Source organism: Bubalus bubalis, chromosome 10, assembly GCF_019923935.1.
Source record: "Bubalus bubalis isolate 160015118507 breed Murrah chromosome 10, NDDB_SH_1, whole genome shotgun sequence".
Taxonomy (NCBI): domain Eukaryota; kingdom Metazoa; phylum Chordata; class Mammalia; order Artiodactyla; family Bovidae; genus Bubalus; species Bubalus bubalis.
In genome coordinates, this window is record NC_059166.1 from 76033977 (window position 1) to 76048474 (window position 14498).

At 36.9% G+C, this 14498-nt stretch overlaps 1 protein-coding gene across 1 annotated transcript in view; it reads right to left on the minus strand.

The window, feature by feature from the left end:
- Positions 1-11732: 11732 nt before the first annotated feature.
- The window catches only part of LOC123327765 (triadin), a 33406-nt gene continuing 30640 nt past the window's right edge, over positions 11733-14498 (minus strand). Inside the window, exon 7 of the mRNA XM_044924444.2 lies at positions 11733-14282. Coding sequence (XP_044780379.2) covers positions 14143-14282 — 140 coding nt within the window. The 3' untranslated portion in view covers positions 11733-14142. The remainder of the gene's footprint in view (positions 14283-14498) is intronic.

Below are 14498 nucleotides of genomic sequence, written 5' to 3' on the forward strand. Positions count from 1 at the left end.
TGTCAGAGAAGATGAAGTACAAAGAAAAAGAATTGCAATAAATATGTATGAAGTCAGTTGATGAATAGTGATGTATACTTATCTAAATCAGTTCAGTTCAGTCTCTCATTCGTGTCCTACTCTTCATAACCCCATCCATAGCACACCAGGCCTCCCTGTCCATCACCAACTCCCGGAGTCCACCCAAACCCATGTCCATTGAGTCGGTGATGCCATCCAACCATCTCATCCTCTGTCATCCCCTTCTCCTCCTGCCTTCAATCTTTCCCAGCATCAGGGTCTTTTCCAATGAGTCAGCTCTTTGCATCAGGTGGCTAAAGTCTTGGAGTTTCAGCTTCAACATCAGTCCTTCCAATGAACACCCAGGACTGATCTCCTTTAGGATGGACTGGTTGGATCTCCTTGCAGTCCAAGGGACTCTCAAGAGTCTTCTCCAAAAGCATCAATTCTGCACTCAGCTTTCTTTATAGTCCAACTTTCACATCCATACATGATCACTGGAAAACCCATAGCCTTGATGAGATGGACCTTTGTTGGCAAAGTAATGTCTCTGCTTTTTAATATGGTGCCTAGGTTGGTCATAACTTTCCTTCCAAGGAGTAATTGTCATGGCTGCAATTATCATCTGCAGTGATTTAGGAGCCCCCCAAAAATAAAGTCAGCCACTGTTTCCCCATCTAAATGGGCTTCCATAATTCAGGGTAAATAACACCTGGAGCCATGTAAACCTGAGCAGTTCCTTAAGCATTCTCACTGCATTCTGACCAGCTAGAATGGAGATCCCTCACTAAGCACCAAGGACATTTAGTAGGGACTACACACAGCAGAAGACTAAAATAATGGATAATGAAAGTTAAGAATAAGCTTTAAGGGGAAAAGCTGATCCATAAATAACTTGATTGATTTCCACAAAAAAATTGAACACCCTTTAAAGGAAGGCAAAATTTCTAGAACTCAACAATGTGAAAAAATAACCAGCATTATTTAAATTTATTAGACATGCAAAGAATCAGAAAAATGTGTCCCATATCAGAAGATCAGTCAATGGATTAAGATCCAGAAATGACAGAAATTATGGAATTAGCAGAAAAGGACTTTAAAATAGCTATCCTAAATATACTACAGGGTTAAAAAAATAGTATAATGATAAAGAAAATGTGAAATATAAAAAATAATAAAAAGGAACACTTAAGAATTATAAAATATGTGAAATGAAATATCACTGTGCACTTATCAGCACATTACATATTGTCAATGAAAAGATGAGTGAATTTTAAGCACAGCAATAGAAAAATTCCAAATGGAAGCATAGTAAGAAAAAGACCTAAAAGTGATGAGCAGAGCTGCAGTGATGTTGGAGACAAAATCAAGTGGTCTAACATATCTGTGACTGAGTCTTAGAATAATGAACAGCAGTAAAATATTTGAAAAACTAATGACTAAAATTTTCAGAATTAATCAAAACCATAAACTCCCAGATGAAAACATAGGCAGAACACTCTGACAAAAATCACAGCAATATCCTTTTGGATCCATCTCCTAGAGTAATGGAAATACAAACAAAAGTCAATAAACAGGACCTAATTAAACTCAAAAATTTTGCACAACAAGGAAACCATAAACCATAAACAAAATGAAAAGACAACTTACAAAATGGGAGAAAATATTTGGAAATGATGCGACCAACTGAGGGATTAATCTCCAAAAAAAAAAATATATATATATATATATATAAAAGATAAACAACCCAATCAAAAATGGGCAGAAGACCTAAATAGACATGTCTCCAAAGAAGACATACAGATGTCCAAGAGGCACGTGAAAAGACTCTCAGCATTGCTAATTAGTGTAGAACTTCAAATTAAAACTACAATAAGCTATCACCCCACACTGGTCTGAGTGGCCATAATCAAAAAGTCTACAAACAATAAATGCTGGAGAGGATATGAAGAAAAGGGAACTCTCCTACAATGTTGGTGGGAATGTCAACTGATATGCCCGCTATGGAGAACAGTATGGAAGTTCCTTAAAAAACTACACATGGAGCTACCATGTAATCCAGCAAACCCACTCCTCAGAATATATCCAGAGAAAAACTTGATTAAAGAGGATAGTGTTCATTGCAGCTCTGTTTACAATAGCCAGGACATGGAAGCTAACTAAATGTCCATCAACAGATGAACAGATAAAGATGATATGTATGTTTATATATATATATGTGTGTGTGTGTGTGTGTATATATATATATATATACACACAGTGGAATATTAGAATATTACTCTGCCATTAGAAAGAATGAAATAATGCAAGTTGCAGCAACATGGATGAACCTGGAGATTATCATACTAAGTGATGTAAGTCAGACAGAGGAAGACAAATATCATATGATATCCCTTATATGAGGAATCGAAAAAAAAATGATATGAATAAACTTATTTACAAAACAGAAACAGATACACAGACTGAGAAAATAAACTTAGGGTTACAAAAGGAGAACGATGGGAGGGAAGAAAAAATGGTGAGCTTGGGTATAACATGTACACATTATTATATTTAAAACAGGTAACCAACATGGACCTACTGTATAGCACAGGGAACTCTGCTAAATATTCTGTAATAATCTAATTGGAAAAAGAATTTGAAAAAATAGATAAATGTTTATGTATAACTGAATCACTTTGCTGTACACGTGGAACTAACGTTAATTAACTATACTTCAATATAAAATAACAATTGAAAAAAAGAAAGCTGCAAAAAAATTAAAAGTAAAATAATATGTATCTTCCAAATGTTGATGTACCTGACCTGATTTCAGAAATAGTTTCAGTGAAACAAAGTTTCATCCCAAGTGGATTATTAGATAGGCATGGCCATCATCCTCTCACTCTGTCTACTGCAAAATACTGCTAGGCTGAGGGCTCCTATTTGAAATATTGTTTAAGAAAAATGCACAATTGTGGCCAATAAAGAACTCTACAGGGGTCCTTGTCTTCAAGTGTATAATAAAGAACACATTTAATTAACAGAAGGGAACAGTATATATAACAGAAGAAACTGAATAAATTTTAGAAAGCAGTGGACATCTTAATGTTTCATTTATCTATTTATTTATTTTTGGCCACTCCATAAGGCTTGCATGATCTTAGTTCCCCAAGCAGGGATCAAATGGGCCATGGCAGTGAAAGTTCCAAGTCCTAAACAGTGTACTGCCAGGGAATTCCCAGCAGTGGACATCTTAAACATAGCATAAATAATTGTTTTTAATAACAAATTTTATGAAATCAGATTGATTATATTCTTTACAGCCAAAGATGAAGAAGCTCTATACAGTCAGCAAAAACAAGACTGGGAGCTGACTGTGGCTCAGGTCATGAACTCCTTTACTGCCAAATTCAGACTTAAATTGAAGAAAGTAGGGAAAACCACTAGACCATTCAGGTATGACCTAAATCAAATCCCTTATGATTATACAGTGGAAGTGAGAAATAGATTTAAGGGACTAGATCTGATAGACAGAGTGCCTGATGAACTATGGATGGAGGTTCATGACATTGTACAGGAGACAGGGATCAAGACCATCCTCATGGAAAGAAATGCAAAAAAGCAAAATGGCTGTATGAGGAGGCCTTACAGATAGCTGTGAAAAGAAGGGAAGCGAAAAGTAAAGGAGAAGAGGAAAGATATAATCATTTGAAGGCAGAGTCCCAAAGAATAGCAAGGAGAGATAAGAAAGCCTTCCTCAGTGATCAATGCAAAGAAATAGAGGAAAACAATAGAATGGGAAAGACTAGAGATCTCCTCAAGAAAATTAGAGGTACCAAGGGAACATTTTATGCAAAGATGGGCTCAAAAAAGGACAGAAATGGTAGGGACCTAACAGAAGCAGAAGATATTAAGAAGAGGTGGCAAGAATACACAGAAGAACTGTACAAAAAAGATCTTCATGACCCAGATAATCACGATGGTGTGATCATTCACCTAGAGCCAGACACCCTGGAATGTGAAGTCAGGTGGGCCTTAGGAAGCATCACTACGAACAAAGCTAGTGGATGTGATGGAATTCCAGTTGAGCTATTTCAAATCTTGGAAGATGATGCTGTGAAAGTGCTGCACTCAACATACCAGCAAATTTGGAAAACTCAGCAGTGGCCACAGGACTGGAAAAGGTCAGTTTTCATTCCAATCCCAAAGAAAGGCAATGCCAAAGAATGCTCAAACTACCACACAATTGCACTCATCTCACACACTAGTAAAGTAATGCTCAAGTCTCCAAGCCAGGCTTCAGCAATACATGAACCGTGCACTTCCAGATGTTCAAGCCGGTTTTAGAAAAGGCAGAGGAACCAGAGATCAAATTGCCAACATCCGCTGGATCATGGAAAAAGCAAGAGAGTTCCAGAAATACATCTATTTCTGCTTTACTGACTATGCCAAAGCCTTTGTGTGGATCACAATAAACTGTGGGAAATTCTTAAAGAGATGGGAATACCAGACCACCTGACCTGCCTCTTGAGAAATCTGTATGCAGGTCAGGAAGCAACAGTTAGAACTGGACATGGAACAACAGACTGGTTCCAAATAGGAAAAGGAGTATGTCAAGGCTGTATATTGTCACCCTGCTTATTTAACTTCTATGCAGAGTACCTCATGAGAAATGCTGGGCTGGACGAAGCACAAGCTGGAATCAAGATTGCCAGGAGAAATATCAATAACCTCAGATATGCAGATGACACCACCCTTATGGCAGAAGGTGAAGAAGAACTAAAGAGCCTCTTGATGAAAGTGGAAGAGGAGAGTGAAAAAATTGGTTTAAAGCTCAACACTCAGAAAACTAAGATCATGGCATCTGGTCCCATCACTTCATGGGAAATAGATGGGGAAACAGTGGAAATAGTGTCAGACTCTATCTTTTTGGGCTCCAAAATCACTGCAGATGGTGACTGAAGCCATGAAATTAAAAGACGCTTACTCCTTGGAAGGAAAGTTATGACCAACCTAGACAGCATATTAAAAAGCAGAGACATTACTTTGTCAACAAAGGTCTGTCTAGTCAAGGCTATGGTTTTTCCAGTGGTCATGTATGGATGTGAGAGTTGGAATATAAGAAAGGTGAGCGCTGAGGAATTGATGCTTTTGAAATGTGGTGTTGGAGAAGACTCTTGAGAGTCCTTTGGACTGCAAGAAGATCCAACCAGTCCATCCTAAAGGAGGTCAGTCTTGGGTGTTCTTTGGAAGGGCTGATGTTGAAGCTGAAAACTCCAATACTTTGGCTACCTGATGTGAAGACCTGTCTCATTGGGAAAGACCCTGATGCTGGGAATGTTGAGGGCAGGAGAAGAAGGGGACAACAGAGGATGAGATGGTTGGATTGCATCACCGTCTCAACGACATGGGTTTGGGTGGACTCTGGAAGTTGGTGATGGACAGGGAGGCCTGGCGTGCTGCAGTTCATGGGTTGCGAAGAGTTGGACATGACTGAGTGACTAAACTGAACTGAACTGATTGTGGACACCAAAGTTAGGTGGATCCCATGATTTTCATTGTTCTAACTACACTATTAAAAATCACATCACATTTTTTTTTTCACATTTCAGTTCTGCTTGGAACAAGCTTGTGATATTAGGCAAGTCAATAAATTGCTCTGAAATTTAGTTACCATGCTTGTCAAATTACTGGTTTATCTCCTCAAGTTCAAAATTTATGTAATCACAATATTTTTTTCCCTAGGCACTTAAAGCTATTCATAATGACTTTACTGTTTTTCAAATCAATATTATTTTATAAGTAAGAAATACATAATAAGCAAGTTTCTTAAACATACACTTAAAAAATTTAATATAACCAATCATTTCTGAAAGATGAAGTTACTTATTCCTGTCATTATCAAATTGATGTTTCATTTGTAAAAGGAACTACCTCCTCATTAACTATCAGCTAGTATCGTGATCCTTTTGACTATGAATAATTACTGATATATTCTATTGTCAATCTGCTATGAAAAGAGTGTGATTCTTTATTTTAATATAGTTAGAGTTTTATTCCATCAGATACATGAGAAGTATCTTTATGTCCCTAAAATTTGGCCTAGTAACCAAAGAATAAAAATCTTTCAGTCAGTTTCAAGATGTTTTTCTCTATTTCAAAAGGCTGCTCATTACTTGACTAAAGGTGGTACCACTGAAATTCAATTACAGAAAATGTAACTATGTTGTGGTCCTATTTTCTATAATATATATTCCATTTTATGTAAAATGTGCTATTTCTGCTGGTTCACACAAAATGTAAAGCAAAGACTATGTTATTTGTTAAAATGTGTTCTAAACAATCACCACACTAAATATGCTTTATTTTTATTCAGTTTGAGCATAATGTTGTAGCAAAAAGTAATAGAAATAACCAATGAAACGAACAACATTTGACAATTCCCACTCAACAGCCTAAAAGTTTGTAGTTAAGGATGAAAAGATATGCTGTAACTAGATTTATAATATCAAATTTTAGGATTGATATTAACATGGATTAAAGTCATTTTCAGCAATTTCATTTTTAACAACTTTACAGAGGTAAGTGGTCTGACTAAGTCATTGTAGGCATACATAAGATAAGTTTTCTTCTCACTAGACAAAGGGTTATAAGCTCTAAAGGAACTGAATAAAATGGAATGTGAATGGGATTTATCATTGATTTCAAGCAAAGACTCCTTTGAACTAAGAACTAAAGACTGCTTTACATCAAAGGTAGAGTTGTAAAGCTGAGGGTGTTAATAATATGAATCATGACTTTTTGATTTCTTTAAAATATTTTTATGACTTATAATGAGATTAAAAGTTGACATTTCCAGAGTTCTGAAATGTAGGCACCCAACTTTCATCCAAAATGACCAACTGGAAAACCTTTGTTTAACCATCCTCAGAATTATAGAAAGTAACTGTTACAAATGAAAAATTTTTCATCTCTCAAAACAGTTTGTATAACTTCCTCATCCATGCCCAAAGAAACTTAGTTTGAAAAGAAACAAATGATTATAATTACAATAGTCTATGCATTGTATCAGGGCTTCCCTGATAGCTCAGTTGGTAAAGAATAGGCCTGCAATCCAGGAGATCCCAAATCCATTCCTGGGTCGGGAAGATTGGCTGGAGAAGGGATAGGCTACCCACTCCAGTGTTCTTGGGCTTACCTTGTGGCTCAGTGGGTAAAGAATCCACCTGCAATGTGGGAGACCTGGGTTTGATTGCTGGGTTGGAAAGATCCCCTGAAGAAGGGAAAGGCTACCCACTCCAGTATTCTGGCCTGGAGAATTCCATGGACTGTACACTCCATGGGGTCACAGAGTTGGACACTTCTTGTAAACAACATGGAACAACAAAGAGGACAACACAAATGAACAAACTGAAAAGATCCAAACTCTTGTATGCTCAGCAAAACTTGGAAACAAAGAAAATATGAAAACTCAAAAATATATCTACGTGGAGCCAAAGGTATTCCTTAGAAAAAAGAGAGAGGAAAAAAAAAAACCTCTTTTACAAAGGTCCACAAAGTTTAAGCAAGTTTTACATAAAAGAGGATTTCCAAATGATCAGTAAATATATTAAAAGTTCTCAACTTCATTGGTCACCAGAGAAATCCAAAGTTTAAGAGTAACAATGTATGACAACATAGGCCCTAGAAGTTAAAATTAACAAAATGACAATAGCAAGTATAAGCCAAGGATTTGGAGAAGCTAGAACTTGTGTACTCTGTTGTTGGAAAGCAAATTGTTACCAGTTAGAAAACTATTTGGAATTATCTACCAAAAACGTAGATTCACCTACTGTGTGTGTGACAGTCACTCAGTTGTGTCTGACTCTTTGCGACCCCATGGACTATAGTTCCCCAGGCTCTTCTGTCCGTGGAATTCTCCAGGCAAGAATACTGGGGTGGGTTGTTGTGCCCTCCAGGGAATCTTCCCGACTCAGGGATTGAACCCAGGTCTCCTGCATTGCAGGCGGATTCTTTACCATCTGAGCCACCACGGAAGCCTTCTGTATAAGCCAATAATTCACCTCTGAGTTATAAACCCCCCACCCATCCATGCATACATTTATGCAGTATAAGAAACTAACAATATTTATAGAAGTGCTGTTTTTTATAGACGAAAACTAGAGATGTCCAAATTACCACCCACAATAGAATGCATACAGACATGAATGCTATAAGACAATGAAAAAGGATAAACTACTTTCTTAGAATGTAAACAATAACAAGTTGAGTGTGTCTTACCTGTATAATGACATAAAGATACCTGATTTATGATTTCATTTATATGAATGTCACAACAGTGAAGACATTTCTTTGATGATAAAGTCAGACTAGTGGTTATCCAGGGGATATTTGCTTCCCAGATGGCACTAGTGATAAAGAACCCACCTGCCAATGCAGGAGACACAAGAGATGTGGGTTTGATCCTTGTTTCGGGAAGATCCTCTGGAGAAGGAAATGGCACCCGACTCCAGTATTCTTGCCTGAAAAATTCCACGGACAAAGGAGCCTGGTGGCTACATTCCATGGGATTGCAAAGAGTTGGACACAACCAAGCACAGGGAGATATTAACTAGATGAAATATGAAAGAGGCTTCTGTAGTGCTATTAATATTCTGTATCTTGACCTAACTGGTAGTTTTATAGAGGCTTCTAGCTCTCCACTCAAGATAATGTGCGTAAGACACATTTACCTGTCTATATCTGTCTGTACTAATAAGGAAGCTCTGTATGCACTCGTTTAAACAAATAATTCTAGATACATTTGATAAATAAATGAAAGTACGAAACAATGTTTATGATATTTAATGTTTATGTAAGAAAAGTATCAAAATGAGAACATATATTAGTTGACATTTGTATTTTCATAGGAAGGACACGCAAGAATCCATCAATGTTATTAGCTACGGGAAGTAAAGAAGTGGATGGGAAACTGAAGCAAGAAGAATGGGATGAGAAGACACTTTCTATGTACACCTTTATAAAGTGTCATTTTGAATTTGAACGTTAATATATTCCCAGTTTGAAAAACAGTTTTTCATGTGTAGATGTTCCAAAGATGAAAATACTTGAATTGATTATTTACTATATTTGTTCTTAAAATTGCTAGAATTGAGAGTTGTCTTGTTTTTCCATGAAACATTGGCTCCTTTTTAAAGAGTACAACTTCTATTCAAATCATCCCAACTCTGTCCATGATGGCATCAAATATATACAAATGATTTGTCATTGAATTCTGAATATGAGAGGGAGAGAGAGTTCTTCCTAAGCATAGACATATGTCAATTGTTTTAAGATGCAGTAATATTTACTTTGACACTGCCGTCGCTAAGTTACATTGCTGAAACACCTTCAGATACTCTAACAAATGTTTGACGCTGCAGCGGTGTCTGGGGTCCATGGACCAACTGGTGTTCTATCTCAGCTTTCTATTCAGGGCACTACCTTTCCACAGATATCTTACAAGCTCTATGGGTTCTGATTCAATGATTTGAAGGATATTCTGTTGTCATTTATTTAGAATATTATGGACTATAAAGAAAGCTGAGCACAGAAGAATTGATGCTTTTGAACTGTGGTGTTGGAGAAGACTCTTGAGAGTCCCTTGGACTGCAAGGAGATCCAATCAGTCCATCCTAAAGGAGATCAGTATCAGTCCTGGGTGTTCATTGGAAGGGCTGATGTTGAAGCTGAGGCTCCAAAACTTTGGCCACCTGATGCGAAGAGCTGACTCATTTGAAAAGACCCTGATGCTGGGAAAGATTGAGGGCAGGAGGAGAAGGGGACGGCACAGGATGAGATGGCTGGATGGCATCACTGACTCGATGGACATGGGTTTGGGTGGACTCTGGGAGTTGGTGATGGACAGGGAGGCCTGGTGTGCTGTGGTTCATGGGGTCGCAAAGAGTTGGACATGACTGAGCGACTGAACTGAACTGAACTGAAGGTGTTTGGGATATATAATATATATAATATTAAATATATAAACCTATATATATTGCTATTACTACTTTATTAACATGCACTTCTGAAATTCGTATGACTTATTTATTAATATGCAGTAATTCATCATTTAATTTGAGCTTTCCTTTACAGTCTAAATGTGTTTTTGTAAGCATTACTTCTGAAATTCGTATGACTTATTTATTAATATGCAGTAATTCATCATTTAATTTGAGCTTTCCTTTACAGTCTAAATGTGTTTTTGTAAGCATCTGTTTTCTTTACTTATTTTGTTAACCTGCATCTTTGGTTGTGTTGAGATTAATTTAAAGAGAGTTGTTTTTTCCTTATTTGGAGCAAATATTTGGAGTCTTTCAGTGACTTAAATAGTGTGGAAAAATAAAACTATTTTTATACACAAAGGAGAGCATCCACAGGAATTTCTAAATGTTTTGTTGACATGAATGATAAATGAGGGTTTCCCTGACACGTCAGTTGGTAAAGAATCTGCCTGCAATGCAGGAGACCCCGGTTTGATTTCCTGGGTTGGGAAGATCCCCTGGAGAAGGGAAAGGCTACCCACTCCAGTATTCTGGCCTGGAGAATTCCATGGGATTGCAAAGAGTCAGACACAACTGAGCTCACTTCACTTCATAATTAATGAAGGGAGCAGGTACAAGGTAGCAGTAATATTGGCCTGAAAGGAGTTGGGCAGAGAGTGTGGTCAGGAAGCCAGTGACTGGAAAGCTGTGCTGAGTTTCTACATCTTAATGTGTGTAAATGTCAGAGGTAGTTTATGATGGTGGAGACTTCAACATGGAGTCACACAGGGTGGGTTATATGTGGTGGATTAGAAAACAGAAGATCCCAGTTCTCAGTCTACTTCTATTACTAGTTAGCAATGTGACCCTTTGGCATGTCACCTAACATCTCTGAGATTCAGTTCCTTTATCTCTAAAGCAAATGAATGAAACTCTTAAAGTCCCTTTAGGCTCTCATGTAGGAAAAAAGCAAGTCTTTCCACATAGGATTGCATTTCTAACTCTGGTGATAATTAAAAAATAAATTTTGAGATGCTGGATTGAACTAGCTAAGATTTGTAACTGTATCCTGAGGACAAAGTTAAAGGCATCTGGGAGCTAGCTGACTAATATTCTGGGCCTGGTTTTCGTGCAATTGGCTACTTTGGGCAAACTTATGCATTTGTATAAGGATTAGGTTCGTTTTCTGTACTGTCAGCTTAGCTAGGTCGTCCTTGAATTTTCTATCAGGAATAATATTGGTTATTCTCTTTGCTTTTTTCCAGCAAAATAACTCAAAGAAATAATCTGAGTCCCTCAACATATAGTTCTAGTTCCCAAAATATTACAGTGAGCAGTTTTGACAGGGTTGTACCAGAAGGAAACAATACACTGGGGCATTTCATGTGAATTATTCCAAAAAAGCCTGGCCCCATTATCAGGCTTTATGAAAACTAAACATAAATTTAAAACCTTAAGTAATTATTTATCTTCTATAGACCTTCATTTATCTTCTATAGACCTATATTTATCTTAGAGCTTCATCTATTAAGAGAAGGTAAAGAGAAGGGAAGAGTAAAGAACAGAAATGAGTAGCCCATACCAATTAGACAAAACGAAGAACTAAAACAATTATCAACTACTTACACATTCATAACCAATATGACATGAATTATGAGTGAACTACTAAAGACAATGACTTTTAAACCAACCATTTATCTTTTCATTTTAAAATGTAAAGCACAAACATGAAAGGACTAGAAATACTTTATTTGATGGAACTGTATGAACAGATGAGAGTTTAATTAACAATTTTCATGTGCTATTTCATTGTAACTTCAAGCAGATACACCGTAACAACATTGTAAATATTGTTTACAGCATAATTGACTTGTCTAATTACAAGGAGCTGTCATATTTTATTTTTTATCAAATAGTTTTCATGATGAGAATGAAAGAGACCGTAATATAATGTAGAAAAGTACTCAGAGGAACAAGTAGTGCCACATTCAAAAGTATTCTTTTAGACACTTTTCTGTCATGTCCATATTAAGATATTTTCTCAGTCTCCACGGTACATCTGTGAGGTATAAGGTTGTTTGTCTAGAAATCCTTATTTTACACATGGGAAAAATAAGCACAGAATGTTTAGCAAATTTTCCAAGGCCACATACTGTGTCAGGATAGCACTGGGAACAGAATTTATCTCTGATATTTTCCTTATATGGCCCAGAGCTAACACAGTGCCCTAGAAAGAGTAAATGCTCAACAGTCATTCAATGTAAAGAATGAATGGATAAACCATTCTTTTCTATGAAATTGAGAAAACCATCATATTTTCTCTCTATTCCTTTAGCCATTAAATTGGACAAGCTGGAGGAGTAGTTGAACAATAAACTTCATCCACTGTCCTACCCACAAGTTTTCACTGTTACAAGAAGAGGCTTTAAAAGATAGTACCATCTGATTGGTACTGAAATTACACACTTCCAGGCAGCCCTCCATATGGAGTGGCATTAATCTTGGTTCATCATATCATTGGCTTTTGTGGTATAAGTTAGGTCTACCAGCCAGTGGCCAAGATTAACTATTCACAAAAGTCACTGAAAATTCGTTATTAATAATTAACATGTTACTGATGCACTAGCCTAATGATATTCCAATGAAACAGTGTTCTACATCTTGGACCTAAGGAACTTAGTTTCAGTCCTTGAAAATAAATCACTTGGCTAGTATTGGCTCTGGCTCTTTCGGACTTTGCTGAAGATGATTAAAAAGCCAGAAAGAGTAATTCAATTTACTTCCTGAGTTAATGTGTCATAAGTTAAATTGCTACTGTAAACATAATAAAGGTCACAGTGGCATGACATTTATTCATTTATTTATTTAGACTGTACCACGTGACATGCAGGATCTTAGTTCCCTGACCAGGGATCAAATCTGTGCTCCCAGCAGTGGAAGTGTGGAATCCTAACTCTTGTACTGCAAAGGAATTCCCTGGCATGACTTTTATTGTTGTTAGAAAAATGTAGTTGAAAACATAAGTGTTTATATCACTGAGAGACAAAGGATGGCAAAAGTATAGTTGTTTTCCCTAGTGATGCATCATCAAATAAGTTAAAGATTGTTATTCATTCCATTAGCACTGGTAACTAATTACCTAAAAAACAAGTAAGATATCTCATGGCAAACTTAATGGTTAAAATGTGTTCCTTCCACTTTGATGACATTTATATTTTTTTTGTTTTGAGCAATAAAACCTATTTAACTCCATAGAATGATCCTATTAAAGTGAAATGAAAATCCTCTTGCATCTGTCACCCAAATTTGGTGACTGATCTAAAATTTCACCCAGGTGACATTTTACTAGGGCACAGTCTGGAGAAATCTGGCTAGTCTACATCTCATTTGCTTATATTTAAACAAATGATTCACCAGACTTGCCTAATTGGATGGCGTATTTCCACTGGAGTGAATTTCCTAATTGTAATTCAAGACAAATCTTAGGGATAAGATTCATCAAGCCTTTCCGCTCCATCTTATCATGTCTAAAGTTCAGAGATATTTTGAGCTCTAAAAGAGCCTTACAAGACACTTAAAGCATTCTTTGGTGAAACTGTTACCCATTTTTAGAGAAGAGTCACAAGTAAAATAGATATATATACAGAAATAAAATTAAACTATTGAATATCAACATATTGGGTAAACTGAGTTTAGATACCTACATGATGCAAAAGAGCAGCTTTTGTATAAGCTACTAAAGCCTTTAAACTTAGAGCATAGTCTGTGTTTTCACTTAGAAGTCAATATCTAACTGAAGCCAGAAATTTCATGTTGTAATTGTGTCAATCATGTTTAAAAGATCATTTTTAAGCAAAATTTAGTTTGTGAACAACCTTAAAGTGACTGGAAATAGAAAAATACAAGCACCCACTCCCAGCAGCAAACAAATGACAGATTCTTGAGCGCCAGACCCTCCAACTTGTCTTCTTATCATTCAGACCCTCTGCTCACCCTTTCTACACCAGGCAGAAGAGTAAAATATTTTCAAAGAAATCCCCTGGACTACATGATTTCAATTGCCTGTGTCACTGTAGACAAACAAAAGATCCTATTTTCAAAGTTCTAAAGCAATTTGCAAGGGCTGTGCGTATGTGTCTTATTGTCGTTGATGCTTCTGTCCTGGAGAATTTGGTTGGCCAGAGCTCTCTCCGGGGTGGTGCGCAGGAGTGACAGGAAACTGAAATCCATAGCCATTGTACCCATCCAAGTAGACACACTGGAAGAAGCTGATGGGGGCTAAGAAAGAGAGCATGATGATTTATTAAAAAAAACAACTAGAATGTGATTAGGAACAGAGGTAAAGCATTGCGAGGCAGTCTAATTCAATGCATATGGGCATGGGTTCCACAGACAGACAGTCTTTGCAACAGCCAGCATTCTGTCAACCAACCACAGACTTCTTGCAGCTGGCCAGGAAAGAGAATGATAATTGCAGCTTGCAGTATATGGAAT